This window comes from Eucyclogobius newberryi, unplaced genomic scaffold, assembly GCF_026437365.1.
Source record: "Eucyclogobius newberryi isolate DKJ021-1_F unplaced genomic scaffold, fEucNew1.0.hap1 SCAF_4, whole genome shotgun sequence".
NCBI classification, from domain to species: Eukaryota; Metazoa; Chordata; class Actinopteri; order Gobiiformes; family Gobiidae; genus Eucyclogobius; species Eucyclogobius newberryi.
In genome coordinates this window covers 25,641,891-25,662,738 of record NW_027316056.1, presented here as the reverse complement: position 1 = coordinate 25,662,738, position 20,848 = coordinate 25,641,891, and the positions used below count along the sequence as shown (strand labels likewise).

Genomic DNA, 20,848 nt, shown 5'->3' with positions numbered 1-20,848 from the left:
GCAACGATCTGACAAATAATCAATCCACAAGTTGTCATGTAATGTTTTGTGTGTGATTTATCTTCTTTAACTTGATAATCTTGATAATCCTGGCAGGAATAAAAGACTACACCCAAGAATGACATATGGAGTATTTACTACTACTGTACCAAATGCTCAATCTCATCTGCTCTTTAAAGCTAAGTAGGGCTGGGCCTGGTTAGTACTTGGATGGGAGACTTGTGGGGAAACCAAGTTCCACTGTGGAGCAGCAGTGGCTCTAGTGCAAACTGCTATTGTGTCCTTATTTCTATTTTACCTTTTTTTAATCAGGAATAAAAACTCATTGAGATTAAAAATCTCTTTTGCAAGAGTGTCCTGGTCAAAAGGCAGCAGCACAAAAGCACAACAATAACATACAACATTTTACATACACTCACAGTTACTCAGCATAAAGTGTCTCAAATAAAACACTTGCATAGTGAAAGATTTGTTTCATGTTCATTTAAACGTTGAGTCAATTTGAAAAGATCCAATGAAACCAGCTTGTTAACTCCTTTTGGAGTTAATTTTAAGACTTTGCTGCAGCGAATATAAAAGACTTTTTCCCCAGCTTGTGCGTCCTGGGCAGAGAGCAGGAGCAGGTCCTGAGAGCGCAGGCTGTAGCTGCTGCTGTTCCTCACTTCTATGAGCTGCTGGAGATAAGATGGCACCAACCCAGGAATAGATTTGAAAATAAAAATGTGTTTCAATCTGCAGTGATACAAGTGTTTCAATCTGCGGTAGGCCAAGGAGGGCCAAGGAGGGCCAACCCACCCGAGCATACAGAACACAGTGATGGGTCAGAGACCTCAAGTTTGTTAAGAAATGCAGTGCACCATGAAAGCACGCAAAGCCTAAGTAGAAGCATTCATATATATCCCACCGCCAAAACCAAGAACTGAGATAAAAGTGTCAATAACAAGCTTCTTTCAGGCTTAAAATGACATGATTTTGTACTAAAGTGAAAATGTAATTTTACTTTTTGTTCAGCAAGACTTCATCCACATTGCCTAATATGAATTTCATTATGAAGCTGGGTGTGGAGTGAATGAATATTGCAACGTAAAGCTCGGAAAGCGCTCTATAAATCCAATGCATTTTTCTTTAATTTGAAAACAAAACAGAAACAATGATGGCATTTAATGTATTGAAACATCACTCTTTTACACCTATGTCAACTTAAATGTCTTTTCATGGGCTCTAAACAAAAGCTAACGTTGCACAGAAAGCAGCTCGACGTCAGACCCTGCCCTGGTTGCTACACAATGGACGAGAGAGATCTGAGACACGCAGCAAAGAGATTCCCAGGAAATGCACCGCTCAGACGCCAAGCACCTGACAATGACACACAAAGACACGGGCCACTGTATCTATTCACCTGCTACAAGTGGGCCCAATCAAGCTCTCACACATACTGCACGGAGGCTGAGAGAGGAGGAAACTATAGGCTCAGGTTACTACTGTCCCATGTGGCGAACTGGATTTTGAATGTGAGCAAGCAAAATATTAAAGTTTCAATGCCGTCGTCTTTCATTTCTGATCGTTTTAGTGTTTTATCTCCATTATCTAACTCACAAAAGCACAAGGCTACAGTGTAGGGTAATTTTAAGACTGTTTTAAAGACAGATTTAGTGGGTAGATGATGGACTGGCCCCTCACAAAGCCCTGACTTCAGCCCCAGAACACGGGGCCTTAATTAACACCAAAACGTCACTGAAAACCTCTTTAATGCGCTTGAGGCTCAGGGCAACCAAATCCCTACAGCAGGTTGCAAAATCTTATGGAAAACGTGGCTGCTTAAGTGCTTGATTGTTATTATAAAAGGGGTAAAATGTAGAGCCAGAGTCTGATCCATGTCTGATCATTGAGACATGTCCTTTTTTTTAATTGCACGAACAAAACCACTGGGCCAAGCTGATTTCAGTCATAAAAAATATTAGTAAAACAATAACTGGGGGGGGAGGAAATAGCATGGTTTCTCGTAAAGATTAGCCCTTTATTGAAAAAAAATTCCAAGTCGGCTTACGACCACACGACCCGCCATCTCCAACGGGGCTGATTATTGAGTACACACAAACAGGCTCCAGCACACACGCAAACACCCATACGGAGCGACTGGCGCCCTGTGAAGACCAGGCCAGACTGAAGACTCCTTGGGCCTTAAACCGGTCATCCACAACATCTCTTGCTTTCAAATCGTATCGCCATATGTTCTGGCCACACAAAAAGGGATACTGTAAATAAAAGTCAAATGGTGACTTTAACATTTTCACTCAACAATGGAGCCTCAGATGCTGCAGGACAAAAAAAACAAATGATGCAATATCGCCCCCTAATGGCCACAAGAGTTTTCAGTGAATTATTTTTGATCAGTTCAGTAAAAACACATCTTTTCAACACTGCAATTAAAGATGGGCCAAATTTTCATTGATTGAATGCAAACAATAAGGCCAACTGGGAATTCTTATACAAATTGTATGATATTAATGTAATAAAAAGATGAGTAACTGATGCCATAGATACATTTATGGCATTTTCAACGCTCCACTATAGAAGGTTGTTGCTATAAACTACAGCAAAAACCAGCAGAGGGCAGTGTCAGTCATATTTACTTGTTCGTTAGTAACCCCAGAGCATTACATGAAATAGTTAGTACTGTACTAGCTCTTAGTGCCTTTTCTTGAGACTTGATCACTGATGGTTTGTCCACACTACACTTTAATATCAGTCACCAGTCAAAGTGCTTTATTGTGCTGTTTGTTGTGAATGTTTGGACCAAAGAGCAGTATGCCTGGCACTAAGGAAATGCCCTCAATGTATTACACATTGTTACCATGACGTTTCAAACCCAGAACAAACAATGAAGTGCCTAATGGGTTTAACAATTCAAATATAAAGCATGAAAGGCAGATAACCTGTCAATGCACATGTTGTAATCTGAGAGGACAAGAGGAGCAGTTACAAAGGTAAGACCCTTATGTAACTTTAACCTGTTCATTATTGTCTGTGCTGCTCTGTCTCTGCCATGTATGAAGTGGACAGAGGGTCGCAAACTTTAAATTACTGCTGCGTTTAATCTGTCAATGTATTCATTCAATTTGCACAGACGGAACATTGTCACACACACTGCACATGTTGGTCAGTCACAACTTTGTGCTTGAACACCGATGAGTGTTGCAAAGATGATTATAGTCTGTGTCTGTAGATGAATATATAACACTTTAATTGTAAACTAGTGGTCCCTGTACTTTTGACTTTTTAATCCTTAAAGTCCGGAAAGTGTTTCTGACCTACACTGTTCTGAAGGTTAGTGTGTCTGACTGTATGTTACCGCCTTCTCCTGGAGACACGAGAGACAGGACAGTAAGAGCTGGACCTTTGTCCAGGGATGGAGAGCAGACTTTATTTATTCATGCTCATTGGACAGAGTGCCTAATTGGACCAGGTGGAGCCCAATTACCGACTGCAGTCTGCCGCAGCACTCACCCGCTCAGAGACAAGCCCGCAGATCACATGTCAGACGTGGCTGATGCTGACCGTCTTATTTACCTTTGTCACGCTCAGGTTCAGTTGTGAGGACCAACCTTTTAGCGCTTACGTGTCGACTCATCATAACATGGCATAATATTACTTGTGAACCAAAGAAAATAATTTTCTTTGTACTTCAGACAAGTATTACATTTCATTAATGTCATCATGGAAGATCAAGGTAAGGGGATCGTGTTTTTACATAAAGTAGGATGTGTTTACTTACGAACACAATCTTCAGCAGATGAGTCCAGCGAAGCCGTGAGAAGTGACTGTGAGAATGAGGAGGTCTCCATCTCGCTTCAGGATCTGAGTGACAAAGAGAAAGAACCACTGTGCTGTGAGCCACCACCTTCTTTACCCGCACCTTCCTTTGGTGAGGTTTACCTAACATATGTTTTGCTATGTCTAGTTTGTTTATTATAAAATACAAACTTCTATAAAGTGTAAGTTATATTTGTTTTAAACATGATGCCATATTAAATGATAAGGCCGTCACATCAACACTCAACATTAGAAGGGATTATGGTGAAATGTATCGTGTCTCAAATACAGCTGCACAGCCTCATATTACAGTTACCTGTAGGTCTGCAGGTCCATAGAATAAGGCTAGAGCACAATCAAGCACCCAGCAATGAAAACTACTCTTGTGGAAACTATCAAATTGAATATATTTTGATATTTTCTACTGTAGTTGAAGTAACCCTCTTCAACCTGTCCACAGCATCTGCATTATCAGATGATACTTTCCAGAGAGCAGCAGCCATATTCCAGAAACTGCGGGAGGAGAAACCAATCGCACAACAACTTCTGCTTTATGCAAAAAAGACAAACACTCCACTGCCTTTAACCACAGACAAGACTACAGAGATACAGGCCTACCAACTGGCCTTCAGCACACTCAAATGTATGTTCAAATTATTTTATTATATTTACCATAGGCATTAGTTAATTAATGCTTTATGTCAATTGTTCTAGGCTGAAAAAATACAAATGTGTTAACATTGTAAACATGCTGTCACAAGGATTTAATTTGATCTACAAGTGATGGACCTCTAGGAAACTCTTATCTTTATAATAAGAATGCTTTTGCACCTCAACATGTGTCAACTCCTATAGCGATTTCTGAAAATAAAATAAACTGCAGCAGAATAGATTCAATGGCACAAATTCACTTGTCATTTCTCTGTACTGCATATTCTGTCTTGAAAAAACCTGTAGGAGACAGACAGTAAATAACATTACTGTATACTATTTGGGCCTTATTTAATAGATCACAACTATAAATGTACATTATTTTACAAAAAATATACATCATCACACATTTGAATATACATTTGATCAATCTGAGGTAAGACAAAATATTCTGGATGTATGAGAAATTAAAAATTAAACGTTAAAAGACCTTTTGTTTCTGAAAGCCGTGTGGGTAGTTTTAATCAAGATCTAATCCAGACAATCTATGGCTTTAATAGAACAATATCATGTGTATCATGTGTAACCTGCAGTGACTACTCACACTGTCCTGCTTGTGTTCCTGTTGAGCTGTTGTAGTTAAAGCTACTAGTTTAGCTAGCTAACTAGTTAGCATGATGCTAATCTGGAAGGATGCCTCTGAATAAACTCACACGATCCCGGATGTTACTTCCCCTTTCGTTTCCTTCGGTTGAAGGACATTTCTGCAACATTATTTAAGTTTAAGGTTAAAAACTATGACTTTATCATTCAACATACTGTAGCGACCCTAATGTTGGTCGCTACAATACAATGTTTAGCTGAAACTGGCTTTGGTATTCTGAATTAGCTACTAGCTAACAACTAGCCCAGAGAAGAGAGGTTAAAGGTTAAAGCCGTTTGTATTACATTTATGATGATAATAATTATAATGAATCTAAATGTAAATATACGATGATTGTATAATGTATGGATTAAATAATACATTATAATAGGTATTTAATATATTTTATGCATTAATAATTGTTCTGTATTTAGATCAAGATTTGCTGGAGTATATGATAACTGACAGCTGCTTCCACGCTTCTCAGAACATAGTAAGTCCTTCCTCTCACTCTTCTTCCCCACCTAACATTACAGCAAACCATATGTGCATAAAGAGGCTATGCAGGTTGGCCTGTGTTCAGAGTCAGTCTGGTAATCCATAACAAATTGCGCATAGTTAAGGTCTGGAAAGCTGCAAATGACACTATAAAACATTGCAATGATGCATACATGGACAGAAGACACTTTGGCACGATGTGATGTGTGCAAATGGTGGTTTTATTGTGCAATGGGTGAAAAACACATTTTATTATTCTACCTACTGTTTTAAACACAACATTTGGGATAATATATCAAGGGATGGATCTTTGTGCTGACCAACACATTTTTGTTGTTTATTTTATTTGACAGCCTGGTGACATGCTGCCTTTAGTCATGGTGATGCTGTGTTACTTCCAGGAGCGAAAGTTTTCACTTCACAGTTCTTCATCTAAAGATGAACAAGAACGCCATCAGGATGTCAAGGATCTTTTTAGCAGTTTAGACAGGTTGATTTGGTTCTTTTTAGAATAAAGAAACAAAAACATACAAGAACATATGTTCCCCTGATAATGACATGATCATAAAATGTGAATGTGATTCTAGGTGTAAGACGAAACTTGCTGCATCGTTGGCACGATTCCGGGTCAAACAGAGCCTACGGAGCGTCTCGTCCTTCCTTCTTGATCCAGTCCGGACAAAGCAACACCAAGCTAAATCACTGCCACTTTATGTATGGGTGAATACACTCATGTACAGGTGTGTAGAACCTGTTTAATCATGAGGTGCTATAGATACAATATTGAAACACCATGTCACTGTTTTGATTTGATCCTCTTAGCATTGAAGAAGTGTGTGAAGCTTTGCAAAGCGCCGGCTTCTGTGAAGTGAAGTGTTTGACTGAGCTTAAGGAGCTGTCTTTCTGTAGAGACAGCCTCTGCTCAGACACTCTGGTTTTTTCAAAGCAGCTTCACGTTTGGCTTCAGACTTGTAGCCTCACAGCAGAACATATTATGAACATACAGGTACAGTATAGGTTAAAGTTAATTATTTTATTTACTTTATTTTATATTCACCATTAAACCGTTTGTATAAACAGCATTGTGGTTCTTGATGCTTCCATAAATTCTCCTTGAAATATTCCTTGTTGAAAATGAACAAGATCGTACAATCAAAGCATTGGTTCATGTTGACATTTCTCTCCAGGAAAGGAGTTTATGCGTGGCAGTGAATGCATTGCGGCCGCTGCTCTTTGATGCGGGGGACGTTTTGATGGCAGGGTCCTTCTCCGCTGTGACCGTGGCCCATGTGGCAGTGGCAGCCGCAGCTCGATCCGGACGGGTGCTCGTCTGCTGTGCTGACCACGCACCTTCACTGACAGAAGAGATCAAACAACTTGTACTCACACAAATGAACTTGAAAAGTGCGGAAATGTTGTTTATGGTGAATATTTGGGAAAAACAGGCCTAAACAAAAAATGTTCTTTAGATGTCAGAATACTTTCCGAGTCCTTCTTCGAGCTGAATGAGTGGGAAAACACGGTACAACATTTAAAGGTCATCCTTGTACTACCTCAGTGCTCATCCTCTGCCCTTAATGATCCAGTGCCCATCATGCATAGCGAACATGGAGGTATGCAGCGGAAAATGCATGGCAGCATTTGATTTACTTTTTTCAGCTACGTATGTACACCTTTGCAGTGCTTAAAGACTCAATGTGTCTTTTGTCTTGTTTGTTACATGTGTGTGTTACCAGATTGGGAACTACTCACACACCTGTCTCATGGGTCGGTATCAAAATCCAAAATCAACACACTGATTAGTCAACAGGCGTTACTGCTGGGACAGGCTCTATCATGTAAGTATCCCTCAACAAACTCTTGAAAATAAACATTACCGTATGTTACCCGTACTTTGGTTTACAGTAGACCGCCTTTAAACAAATTAACTGTGTTTCCCTTTGTTCCTTCTGCAGTCCCCAAGGTCCAGACCGTGGTCTACTGCACACGCTCAGAGTACCCTGAGGAAAACGCACAGCTGGTGAAGAGAGTTTTAGAGAAAACCCGCACTCATCCCAAACTGCTTCCCTTCAGGTTAACATGCATTCCTGATATCCATTCAAATGACATGATTATTTCGATGGACCAGAACCTTATTTAGTCAAACGTTTTAAGCTAAATCATTGGCACAGATGTAAGTGCTAATTTTGCTATCTGTTTTATTTGCAATTGAATATGCAAATGTTAAAGTATTTGAAGAAGACACAAAAGAGAGTGCTGTGGTTGGCGTCTCACCTAAATTTGCACCAGGGAATGATTGAAGGTCAGCTAGAATCCTTGATTTTGGCGTCGCACTGTTTAGACTGCAGAGAGCTGTTATCTTGATAGTGCCAGGCCATTAGGGCAGATGTGCAGTGTAGAGGAAGTTGGTGATAGGACGGAGGGACTAACCATGCTTTTATGTGCTTGTGGGCTGCCAGTGGGGTGGTTCTTTAGCTGTACACACTGCTCTCCTGCCGCACTATGTCTGTAAAAGTGTAGTGCATGTAGTGTCGGTAATATTCAGTGAATTGATAAAATAATTATAAGAAAATCCTCCATGTAAAGCACTTATTATCCAGCTGTTAAAGTCTTATTATTGTCTTATTGTTTATGTTGTTATGTTTCTCAAGAGAGCTGTTTATATGATGTCATGTTTTGTGATTTTCTGTACTGTGTGGATTGTGTCGGCATCTGCCTTGGCCAGGTCTCTGTTGCAAAAGAGATTCTGAATCTCAATGGGACCTTCTGGTTGAATAAAGGTATAAAGAATAATAAGAAATATAGCCGCAAGCGCCAATGATCGGCCCTCGCTACGCCGCCGCCACGCCGCAAGAGGAGGGGGCGCTAACGCGCCCCAATTGTCCTTTTATTACGCCTACTGCTGAATCTGTGACGCTGTCACATCTTCTCCCCTTTGTTTTACCATCAAAAAGCAATTTTATTTTGAATTCTTGGCAAAATGTGCGGCTTTGCCGCACAGACACCGTGACTCTTTGAATAAAAATGTGGATACCTTCTGATGGTCCACCACTGAAGATGAGTCTCACCAAATTTCAGGTTAATAGGGCTAACGCCCTGGGAGGAGTTTGTGAAAGTCTAAAGTGTAAACATGTTCTGGCGATTTCCCCATTGGAATTACATGGGAGGTTTTGGTCATCGCTACGGCAACGCCATAACAATTATGACATGGGTCTCCCTGACTTTTTTGATGGGGATGCCAAAATTGAGTTGTGTGTCAAATTTCAGATAATTTCGCAAAACTAAACATTCAACCTCCATATAAAATCTGTAGGGGGCGCTGTGGCGCCAAATAAATTTATTTCACTTCAAGTAGGTTTAGGGCAAAGAGTTTAACAACTGATTCTAATTTGACGCAATTCTGACTATCTGCGCAAACGGCAGAAATTTTACATATGGGAGATTTCTGAAATTCTAGCTACAGTTTGCGGCTTCGCCGCACAGAGACCGTGAGAGGTATCAATGTAATTTGGATAACTTTTGATGTCCCACTCCTCAGTAGCATTTTCACCAAATTTCAGCTTTTTAGGGCCAACGCCCTGGGAGGAGTTTGTAAAAGTACGACGTTTGGAAAAACTCCGAAGTCATGTTTAGCCATTTTTGAAGCAATATGGCCGACATTTGGTTGGGCAGACGGCGTTGCCGTAATAATATTTTTTACTTCTCTTGTCACCATCTACCTCTGCGCCAAATTTCATGATTCTACGATCAGATTTTTTTTGGGTCATTTCCCATCCCTCAATGCATTTTTGGTACATTTGGGGGCGCTGACGCGCCAATTTTTTTTATTTTAGAAAAGGGAAATAGCCAGAATGTAGAGAGGCACGATTTTTAGAGGTGTGCAAATTTTTGTGACTTTTCGTCAATGTTCACTGGGTGAAAAATGGGGGGGTTGGTCCCGAGAAGAAGAAGAAGAAAGAATAATATTCCGATGCGAAAACAATGTTTCCCATTTTTCAAATATCATAAACTATACATTTTCGGAAAGCGCTCGCGCTTTCCTACCTCATGGTGTGGGTCCCTGGTCACTGACGGGTACTTTCGATAATTTTGAGTGGGCTCCGCCCACTTTGTGTTTTTGGCCCTCTATACAGTAATAATGTTCAATTTTTGCATTACATGCTTATATGCACGGAACATGCAAGAGATGGGGAACATATTCGTGAGCTACTTAGCGCAAATGAGCGCTTTATATGTAAAGTGCTCGTTTAGTGCAAACTTTTGCACGGGCTTCGCCCGTTTACTACGGTAATGTTCCATTTTCCTACAACTAATTAGCATGCACGGGGCGTGCATGAGTGGAGGAGTGCGTTAGTGAGTGTTTGGAAGTGGGCGAGCGCTTCGCGCTCGATTTCGTGCGCACTACGTGCGCACTTTCGCAGCCGTGCTTCGCACGGCCTTACGAGACTAATAGGCCTCTCGCCAGCTTGTGGCGCTCGGGCCTAATAATACGAATAAGAATAAAAAAATATAGCCGCAAGCGGCAATGATCGGCCCTCGCCACGCCGCCGCCACGCCGCAAGAGGAGGGGGCGCTAACGCGCCCCAATTGTCCTTTTATTGCGCCTACTGCTGAATCTGTGACGCTGTCACATCTTCTCCCCTTTGTTTTACCATCAAAAAGCAATTTTATTTTGAATTCTTGGCACAATGTGCGGCTTTGCCGCACAGACACCGTGACTCTTTGAATAAAAATGTGGATCACTTTTGATGGTCCACCCCTGAAGATGAGTCTCACCAAATTTCAGGTTAATAGGGCTAACGCCCTAAGAGGAGTTTGTGAAAGTATAAAGTGTAAACATGTTCTGGCGATTTCCCCATTGGAATAACATGGAAGGTTTCGGTCATCGTTACGGCAACGCCATAACAATTATGACATGGCTCTCATTGACTTTTTTGATGGGGATGCTAAAATTGAGTTGTGTGTCAAATTTCATATAATTTCGCAAAACTAAACATTTAACCTCCATATAAAATCTGTAGGGGGCGCTGTGGCGCCAAATGAATTTATTTCACTTCAAGTGGGTTTAGGGCAAAGAGTTTAACAACTGATTCTAATTTGACGCAATTCGGACTTTATCTGCGCAAACGGCAGAAATTTTAAATATGGGAGATTTCTGAAATTCTAGCTACAGTTTGCGGCTTCGCCGCACAGAGACCGTGAGAGGTATCAATGTAATTTGGATAACTTTTGATGTCCCACTCCTCAGTAGCATTTTCACCAAATTTCAGCTTTTTAGGGCCAACGCCCTGGGAGGAGTTTGTAAAAGTACGACGTTTGGAAAAACTCCGAAGTCATGTTTAGCCATTTTTGAAGCAATATGGCCGACATTTGGTTGGGCAGACGGCGTTGCCGTAATAATATTTTTTACTTCTCTTGTCACCATCTACCTCTGCGCCAAATTTCATGATTCTACGATCAGATTTTTTTTGGGTCATTTCCCATCCCTCAATGCATTTTTGGTACATTTGGGGGCGCTGACGCGCCAATTTTTTTTATTTTAGAAAAGGGAAATAGCCAGAATGTAGAGAGGCACGATTTTTAGAGGTGTGCAAATTTTTGTGACTTTTCGTCAATGTTCACTGGGTGAAAAATGGGGGGGTTGGTCCCGAGAAGAAGAAGAAGAAAGAATAATATTCCGATGCGAAAACAATGTTTCCCATTTTTCAAATATCATAAACTATACATTTTCGGAAAGCGCTCGCGCTTTCCTACCTCATGGTGTGGGTCCCTGGTCACTGACGGGTACTTTCGATAATTTTGAGTGGGCTCCGCCCACTTTGTGTTTTTGGCCCTCTATACAGTAATAATGTTCAATTTTTGCATTACATGCTTATATGCACGGAACATGCAAGAGATGGGGAACATATTCGTGAGCTACTTAGCGCAAATGAGCGCTTTATATGTAAAGTGCTCGTTTAGTGCAAACTTTTGCACGGGCTTCGCCCGTTTACTACGGTAATGTTCCATTTTCCTACAACTAATTAGCATGCACGGGGCGTGCATGAGTGGAGGAGTGCGTTAGTGAGTGTTTGGAAGTGGGCGAGCGCTTCGCGCTCGATTTCGTGCGCACTACGTGCGCACTTTCGCAGCCGTGCTTCGCACGGCCTTACGAGACTAATAGGCCTCTCGCCAGCTTGTGGCGCTCGGGCCTAATAATACGAATAAGAATAAAAAAATATAGCCGCAAGCGGCAATGATCGGCCCTCGCCACGCCGCCGCCACGCCGCAAGAGGAGGGGGCGCTAACGCGCCCCAATTGTCCTTTTATTGCGCCTACTGCTGAATCTGTGACGCTGTCACATCTTCTCCCCTTTGTTTTACCATCAAAAAGCAATTTTATTTTGAATTCTTGGCACAATGTGCGGCTTTGCCGCACAGACACCGTGACTCTTTGAATAAAAATGTGGATCACTTTTGATGGTCCACCCCTGAAGATGAGTCTCACCAAATTTCAGGTTAATAGGGCTAACGCCCTAAGAGGAGTTTGTGAAAGTATAAAGTGTAAACATGTTCTGGCGATTTCCCCATTGGAATAACATGGAAGGTTTCGGTCATCGTTACGGCAACGCCATAACAATTATGACATGGCTCTCATTGACTTTTTTGATGGGGATGCTAAAATTGAGTTGTGTGTCAAATTTCATATAATTTCGCAAAACTAAACATTTAACCTCCATATAAAATCTGTAGGGGGCGCTGTGGCGCCAAATGAATTTATTTCACTTCAAGTGGGTTTAGGGCAAAGAGTTTAACAACTGATTCTAATTTGACGCAATTCGGACTTTATCTGCGCAAACGGCAGAAATTTTAAATATGGGAGATTTCTGAAATTCTAGCTACAGTTTGCGGCTTCGCCGCACAGAGACCGTGAGAGGTATCAATGTAATTTGGATAACTTTTGATGTCCCACTCCTCAGTAGCATTTTCACCAAATTTCAGCTTTTTAGGGCCAACGCCCTGGGAGGAGTTCGTAAAAGTACGACGTTTGGAAAAACTCCAAAATCATGTTTAGCCATTTTTGAAGCAATATGACCGACATTTGGTTGGGCGGACGGCGTTGCCGTAATAATATTTTTTACTTCTCTTGTCACCATCTACCTCTGCGCCAAATTTCATGATTCTACGATCAGATTTTTTTTGGGTCATTTCCCATCTCTCAATGCATTTTTGGTACATTTGGGGGCGCTGACGCGCCAATTTTTTTTATTTTAGAAAAGGGAAATAGCCAGAATGTAGAGAGGCACGATTTTTAGAGGTGTGCAAATTTTTGTGACTTTTCGTCAATGTTCACTGGGTGAAAAATAGGGGGGTTGGTCCCGAGAAGAAGAAGAAGAAGAAGAAGAAGAAGAAGAAATATAGCCGCAAGCGGCAATGATCGGCCCTCGCCACGCCGCCGCCGCCACGCCGCAAGAGGAGGGGGCGCTAACGCGCCCCAATTGTCCTTTTATTACGCCTATAGTGTCAGTCAAATTTGCTGCGCCGCCGCACAGAGACCGTAGCACTTAGAATATAAATATGGATAACTTTTGATGCCCCGCTTGTGTAGATGATATTTCCCAAAGTAAAGCTTGATCGAGCTATTGCCCAGGGAGGAGTTTGTTAAAGTGTGAAGCATGAATTTGAACATTTCAAAGATTTGGCGTTTTCCCATTTGTGACAGTATATTTGCAGCTCCACAGCACAGAGACCGTACCACTTGAAATCAAAATATGACTGACTTTTGATGCCCCGCTTGTGTAGATGATTTTCTCCAAATATGAGCTTGATCGGGCAATCGCCCTAGGAGGAGTTCGTTAAAGTGTGAAGCGTAAAAATGTGGTCATTTTAGAGATTTCGCTGTTTTCCCATTTCTGACATATATTTGCGGGTCCGCCACACAGAGACCGTAGCACTTAGAATCAAAATATGGATAAGTTTTGATGCCCCGCTTGTGTAGATGATTTTCTCCAAATATGAACTTGATCGGATAATCGCCCTAGGAGGAGTTCGTTAAAGTGTGAAGCGTAAAAATGTGGTGATTTGAGCGATTCTACGATTTTCCCATAAGGATAACATGGGATGTTTCTGTCATCGCTACGGTTACGCCGTACAAAATATGACTTTGGCTCTCATACTTTTATGATCAGGATGGCAAATTAGAATTTTGTTCAAAATATCATGTCATTTGGAAAAACTCTATTGTTTATAGGCCACTCTGAAGGCCAAATAGTCAGAATTCTGGGAAACGTTTGCGGCTCCGTCGCACAGAGACCGTAAAATCTATCCTTAAAATTTGGATAACTTTAGATGCCCCACTTGTCTAGAGGACGTACACCGATTTTGAGGTCGGTGGGCAAAACGCACTAGGAGGAGTTTGTTAAAGTGTGAAACAGAAAAATGTGGATATTCGAGAGATTTAGCGGTTTTCCCATAGGGATAACATGGGAGGTTTATGTCATCGCTACGACTACGCCGTAAAAAATTAGGCATTTTTGTGATTGGCTTTTGTGATTGGGACGGCAAAGTAGAATTTTGGGTAAAGTTTAGACAATTTTGGTAAAACTAATTTTTGACCTTCAATGTTAATTTAAAGGTCACTCTGTAGGGGGCGCTATCGCGCCCATTTCAATTTTGTCAGCCTAAACTGGTCCAAACTAGAAAGTTTAACAACTGATTCAAATTTGGTCCTAATCGGACTGGTTTTGATCAAATGGGAAAAATTTTTAGATCTGCAATATTCCAAAATAAGTTGTCCAACTTTGCGGCTGCGCCGCACACAGACCGTAAAAGGTATCTCAAAAAATTGGATAACTTTAGATGTCCCACTTGTCCAGAGGACGTCCGCCGATTTTGAAGTCGGTGGGCAAAACGCCCTAGGAGGAGTTCGTCAAAGTTTGACGTAAACAAAATGGCTAACTCAGCTTGTTTTCATTTTCAAAGGAAGATGGCGGCCATAGGGTAAGTCTGGGGGCGTGGCCACAATAATATTTTTTTTTTGTCCTCACGAGAGGAATGCGTGTCCCGAATTTCGTAGCTTTACGACAAAGTTGACCTCGGGGCGTCTCCCATAGGCGCAATGTATTTTGACTTTTGTCGGTGGCGCTGTCGCGCCATTTTTTAACGAAAAAAAAAATGGCCCAGAAAAAATCAAATTTTTCGCCGATTCTGAATTTTGGGCAAAGTTTGGTGAGTTTTTGAGCATGTTCAGGGGGTCAAATTAGAGCTCAAAAAGCAGAAGAACAAGAAAAATAAAAATAAAAATAATAATATTTTTAGCAAAAACAATATAGCCGTTTCCACTATAACAACAAATTATACATCGTTTGAAAGCTCTAAGCCTTCCCCATGCCGCCATGGGGTGGAATCATCATTACGAGCGCTTACGCGCTCGTCACTCCCCATTCCGTCGGGATGCCCCGCCCACTCCCCATAGACTTCCATTGATTTGAGCAGATACAAGCATGGCCCATGCCTGCGGCATGGATTCTCGCGTACAGGACGATGCCAGGAGGGTTTTTGGAGGAATGCAGCGCTTCGCGGGCCTATTTCTGTCATAGCAGGAGTAAGTATGCATGATCCATGCCTTCGGCATGGGCTAGTTCACTGTACTTGCCAGGGGCTTCGCACGGCCTTACGAGATTGATAGGCCTCTCGCCAGCTTGTGGCGCTCGGGCCTAATAATTGAAGAATTGTAATCTATCTAGACAACGTGAACAATACAAAATTTTTACTATTCATATATACTACTATTCATATGTAATCAGGAATTTTGGAAAATCATAATGTTTTGTCTATTGACACTCTTTTGACACTCACTTTAATTATGATATCAGTACTTGAACTTAAAACATTCGTGGTGAAAAACATTTTCTGCCGTTACGGTGGCCAGTTAAATTGTTAGTCTAAATAGACAATAGTATAATCCAAACTAATAACACAAATGTGATGTGTATTTGCAACTCCGCTGTGTAGTTGTCAACATAATGAATGGTTTAATTCTTATGCTGTCATTCAGTTGTTGTCATTTAACATAAGATGTTGAATTAATGTGGCACACTATAATTAATTAAAATGCTTCATTGCCATTTTTTACACTCTGTTAGGGTGAATGGGCCCATTTTCCCAGACGATTCGCTGTCAGAAGACACTGCTGAGTCCAAGTATTTCAGCCTTCAACCCTCCCAGTTCACCAACGGCTGTTTCATTGCCAGACTTTCCCGACAGGTAAGAAATTGGGGTGAAATGTAATAGAAAATAACATGTATATGAATGTTACATGTGAAGATTGGCAGATGCACAACACCGGAGGTAACTCTGTGTGTGTGATTGCTTTGCACTCAGACCTTCTAGAAAAGTGCTGAGGCGGCACTCTTTTACTGTCTGTCTGCGGGGAGGTCGCACTGCTTATCTGCACGCACGCACGCACGCACACACACACACACACACACACACACACACACACACACACACACACACGGCGCTGAGACTGCAGCATTATTCCAATAGTCCATAAAATAAGCGACAAGATATAGATGAAATACACTCAGGCCAATGAAACATCTCATTACTATAGTCCCAGATCGGGGAATAATTCTCCATGGTATAATTTTTCTTGTCCACATTATAGGCATCATGTAACTGGCCCTGTGCTCTTTCCTTGCCAACAAAAAGCAAAACCTTTTAACTTTTTTAGTGACCAGAGACACCATATTATAATCCTCGACATGATTATTGACAGTCTGTTCCCACATCAGAGCCGCAGTCACACTTTTGAGTTACACTTCAGGACCTGGCTCATTGCTGCTCGGATGAATCACTCAGCCAAACTGCGCTGGAGGACTATTTAAAGTTATGTGACATTCAGACGTGGCGGCGTGCGCAGACAGAACGCTACCCTTATCTCTTTAAACAATAAAAGGGAGACATGAGGCATCTTCAGTACCAGCACAAGACAGAAAGCTGCCCAAAAAGTGAAGAGAGAGAGAGAGAGAGATGACACGCCATCAATCATGTTGAATTCAGACTTGGCGATCACTTCCTCGTTTCAATATAACAGCAAGACCTGGCAGCTGGATTTAGGTTTTTAGAGTGCACTAAATTACCCTGTGTATGAGAAATGACATTGTGTGAGGCAGAACAAATTTATATGAGCGAAAGGAAGATTTACTGTTTGAAGAAGAGCACCGCAATATCGTTCAACTTTGATTTGATAGCAGAGAATAGGAGGAGGCAAATCACTCACGGTAATTTAAAGGCGCACTGTGTACATTTTTCTGGTGGAGTCTGCCATGTGCTTGTCTCCATGGCGATATGTGTTTAATGCCATACAGTGACGGACCCTCCACCAGAAAAGTTACATGGTGCACCTTTTATTAACAATTAAAATGGACAATTACAGCGAACTTGTGTTGGGAAAAAACTTAAATCAATCAAATTTCAGTATGATATTTTATTTGCAATGATTATTTGTTGTATATTTATCCTCGGCGCAATGTTTCCCATGTGCCACGTTGTTTTAATGCATTTTATCTCCACATATAATCTTTAACTGTCCTTGTCTTTATTCCAGGCTGATCCCACCAAAGTAGAAACAGTCCAGGACGTATTGGCGAGGGCGGCGGCGAAGGGCCTCTTGGGTGGAATACTCCCAGAGCAATCAAAAGCCAGCAAGAAGGGAAAAGGGAAGAAAAGTCATCAGGCTGGCAGCCACAACGAGCAGGAAGCTGAAGGTGCAGGGGATGCCGAAGATGAGGAGGACCAGGGCGAGGAAGACGAGGGGGAAAAGAAGGATGGCAAGAGCAACAAAGTGGGGAAGAAAAAGAAGGGTGGGAAAGGACACAAAGGAAAAGCCAAGCAAACCAAAAGTCAATCCAAAGGTGCAAAGAAGAAAGTCAAGAAGAGAAAAGTTGACCAGAGCAAACAAAAGCCCCGCCGAATACCTCGCCTGACACTTTCACTGATGTCGTCCGCCAACGCGTCGGCGCGCCTGTCTCTCATCACGCCCCTCGTGAAGAAGCTCAAAGACAATACAGCCCTGACCACGACATCTTCTGAGACGTCCTCGGGATCGTCCACGCCTGCCAGGACACAGCAGAACACTCACTCTGTCGGCACTGCCCAGCGAACCGAAGCGGCACAGAAACAGCGGGGGAAAACTAGAGGCAGTGGCGAGGACCAAGACGGTGAAACAAAAGTCCACCCTGGTGTTCAAGGGAAAATAGACCGAGATAAAGACGAGGTAGAGAACAAAGTGCTGAAACCTGTGGACTCTGTGGCTCCTCTTGAGTCGCTCTTCTCAAGCAGCTCCTTAACCATCAAGAGTGATACTTCTGCTTCTGGTCAGAAAAGTTGAAGCACAGCGGATGAACACTGTCATAGTTGTTTTTTTACTTAACCCTAACCCTAACCCTACATACCATCAGATAACGTTTTAATTGGCCCTAGCAAATGAGAATTGCCCACATTCTTCTCTATGAAATACATAATAGAATGATCAAAGGCTGTGAACAGTATTAGGCGTGTAGCTTCTCAGACCAGCTCCTTCAGATTGACAATGGCCTTTGAATGGAAGTCAAAACTTCTTTATTTTAAAATCTTTGAAACTATTTCTTCGCTAGATCACTCCTGGACTAATGAAGGATTAGACTGCCATGTATGAGGCATGAATTATACATATATTGTGATTATGAACATAATCAAATTGTTTTTTAAATTAAAATACTTTGATTTAGATGTTTTACACAAACTTGTCATATTTAATGCATAATAAAAGTACCAAGTCATAATATATGACTAACACTAACTAAAAGGAAAACATTTGAATGGACCCAAAATGAATAATTAACCTAAATTACAACTTCCAGAGTAAAAACCACAGCAGTGAATCATGTACGGCACACCTTGTTAGTTGTAATGTTGTTTATTCTCACAGTCGGTTACATTGATAAAGTATACAAACCAGTGAGCAGGTGTATATTTCTATTATGTGAATTATGCATGTCAAGTTCAGCAAAACACCATATGCCCACGGCTGTTATTGCCAGTGATGCCACTCAGAGCCACTGTGGACTCCCACTTCAAAGTGCACTGTACAAATGTGGAGTTACTGTTATGTTTGTGTGGTTAACCAAGGACCGGGACAATGCACATTACCTGTCTCAACTACTAAGTATACTCTATATCTTTATAAAATATAATAAATAAAAATAAAACATATTTCTGTTCAGTAAAGTTTGCTCAACTGTCCATGGGCATGCACGGCTCTGCATGACTTCTTTTTTTGGCCAAGTCAAAATAATGCATAGATATTTGCTTAGTTAAACTGACAACTGGGAACATTTACAATTGCCTTTAATTTGAACTATTTGTTCTGGGATTTTCTTATCTACAAGTCAATATGTTACACTTTGGCCATTTGGTGAATCCTCAAAAAAGGCATATCATTACATGGAAATAGAAAAAAAGACATTCAGAAATAAAAAATAGCTTATAACAGAAATGAAAGCCTAAACGATACATTCAAATTATATTATATACAGACTAATTTTATTCACATTACATCAGCCATTTGACAAAAATAAGGTGATGTGGCTGACCCTTTTCACGATCACAGTTGTGATTTCTGCTTTCTAATCTTATCATTTTGTACATCCACTAGATTTTTTTGGTGTGAATTTTCAATAAGAAGAACTTAACTAAGAAATGATTTGTTGTTATAGGCTTGGCTACAGTATGTACAAAGCTATGTTCAATTTAAAAGTGTGTAAAGACGTCAACGGAGTGTGACCTGTGGCACTGCTGGACACAAACATATAAGTATATTACATTATCTATGAAGAACATAAAAGACTCATTCAAGTGAAGGATCCTGGAAACAGACCACTAGCAGTCCAGGAAGGTTTAGGTCTAAGCTCCTCCAAACAACAATCCTTCAGTCTTTGTTTTTTCTCAACTTCTTGTGCTTACAGCTTCCATTTTTAGAGGACACTTAGTCTCAAAGACAAATACTCAGATGTGATTTAAGGTAAGAAATGATCAGTGGTGTCTGAATGAGTAGCAGCATGCTAATGCTGAGTCTATCCTCCATCACAGCATTCTGGAGATCTGTTTGCCTCCCAAGAACTACATGAAAAATGCTTCAGGTGAATTATCACCACTCGTTGAGGCTACAAAAATAACTTGGATTTGCCCTCTTTACTGTCTGCAAGAGTATTGAATGCTTGTTTACAATAGAAAAGTCATGCATTGAGCAGGTTATACAGAATGCAGGCTGAGAAAGTTGCTATTTCTTCAGCATCTCTCAGTTTTGTCTTAAACTTTTACAGAGACTCACAGGACACACAATCAAATGGAGACGCCAGGTTTTACAAGGTCATGCTTGTAGTAAGGTAAAGACACAGATACGACCAAAGTTCTGAGATCAGCAGATTGGATAGAAATGACTCCACTCTTCACAGGTCCCACTTCCTCCTTCTGTAGAGTCACTGTCTGGTGAAGAATGTTACTATGTACACACACACACCTCCAGGTGAGCTCCGACAGGTGGAGCTTCAGAAAATGGTAAGAACACTTTCAGTTTATGGTGATGGAGTAATAGTACAATCCAGAGCAAAACTTCAAGGAGAATTTCCATGCTGCTCCAAATGGCACAGTTTTCCAGACCCCTGGGCATTTCTGTTTCCATGGTTACAGATGGTGAGGGTGTCCACATTGACAAGTTACCATGGTGACAGGGGACTTTTGGAGTGGAAAGTTGATAGTGGTTAAGAGGATTTACTGAGGCAGCTCTGTAACTGGTCTCTTCTGTTTGATTGTGTCAATGAGAGAAAGGACACCTCTCTTTACACTGGTCGACACCCGACGGGACACAGAGTCTCCCGGGAGGGAAGATCCACAGGCCTTCTGGGACGGGGGGCGTGCCACCAAGCACTTCTGGTACCGCAGCTATAAGAGAAACAGAGATAGACATTAATAACAGTTTTAAAGCTGTTGCTGGATGAAGACCAAAGAAAACATGACTGGTGTAAAGTGCTTTTTATGATCAGTATAATTGACGTACGAGCCCTGCCACCATCATTCAGTTTCATTGTGAGTTTGAATTATTATTATTCTTTGTTGTATGTTGTACCTATCCGCCAAAGCAAGGTCCTACCTTGTAAATTTAGTTCACTGACGACGTCAACACACCTTTTTCTACTGATTGTGTTTTTGCGTGTGACATTTT

At 41.3% G+C, this 20,848-nt stretch overlaps 2 protein-coding genes across 7 annotated transcripts in view; one reads left to right on the top strand and one right to left on the bottom strand.

Annotated features, from left to right (window-relative positions):
• Window positions 1–3,717: 3,717 nt before the first annotated feature.
• Window positions 3,718–17,977, top strand: LOC140378003 (putative methyltransferase NSUN7). The gene is made up of 12 exons (XM_072463633.1): window positions 3,718–3,925; window positions 4,274–4,456; window positions 5,542–5,600; window positions 5,959–6,095; window positions 6,193–6,345; window positions 6,428–6,611; window positions 6,793–7,009; window positions 7,075–7,218; window positions 7,342–7,443; window positions 7,561–7,678; window positions 15,729–15,849; window positions 17,195–17,977. Exons 1-12 carry the CDS (start codon window positions 3,718–3,720, stop codon window positions 17,975–17,977), a joined length of 2,409 nt encoding a protein of 802 aa, XP_072319734.1.
• Window positions 17,978–18,532: 555 nt separating this feature from the next.
• The window catches only part of apbb2b (amyloid beta (A4) precursor protein-binding, family B, member 2b), a 38,211-nt gene continuing 35,895 nt past the window's right edge, over window positions 18,533–20,848 (bottom strand). For all 6 annotated transcript variants that reach the window (XM_072463783.1, XM_072463785.1, XM_072463782.1 and 3 more), the window contains one exon: window positions 18,533–20,568. In XM_072463783.1, coding sequence (XP_072319884.1) covers window positions 20,398–20,568 — 171 coding nt within the window. In that variant the 3' untranslated portion in view covers window positions 18,533–20,397. The remainder of the gene's footprint in view (window positions 20,569–20,848) is intronic.

Bases quoted from the DNA above. Each gene is read 5' to 3' on its own strand.
- LOC140378003 (XM_072463633.1), top strand. From the start codon at position 3,718: ATGGAAGATCAAGGTAAGGGGATCGTGTTTTTACATAAAGTAGGATGT. The intron at 6,612-6,792 runs GTACAGTATAGG...ATTTCTCTCCAG, and splicing joins AACATATTATGAACATACAG to GAAAGGAGTTTATGCGTGGC. The intron at 7,444-7,560 runs GTAAGTATCCCT...TTCCTTCTGCAG, and splicing joins GCTGGGACAGGCTCTATCAT to TCCCCAAGGTCCAGACCGTG.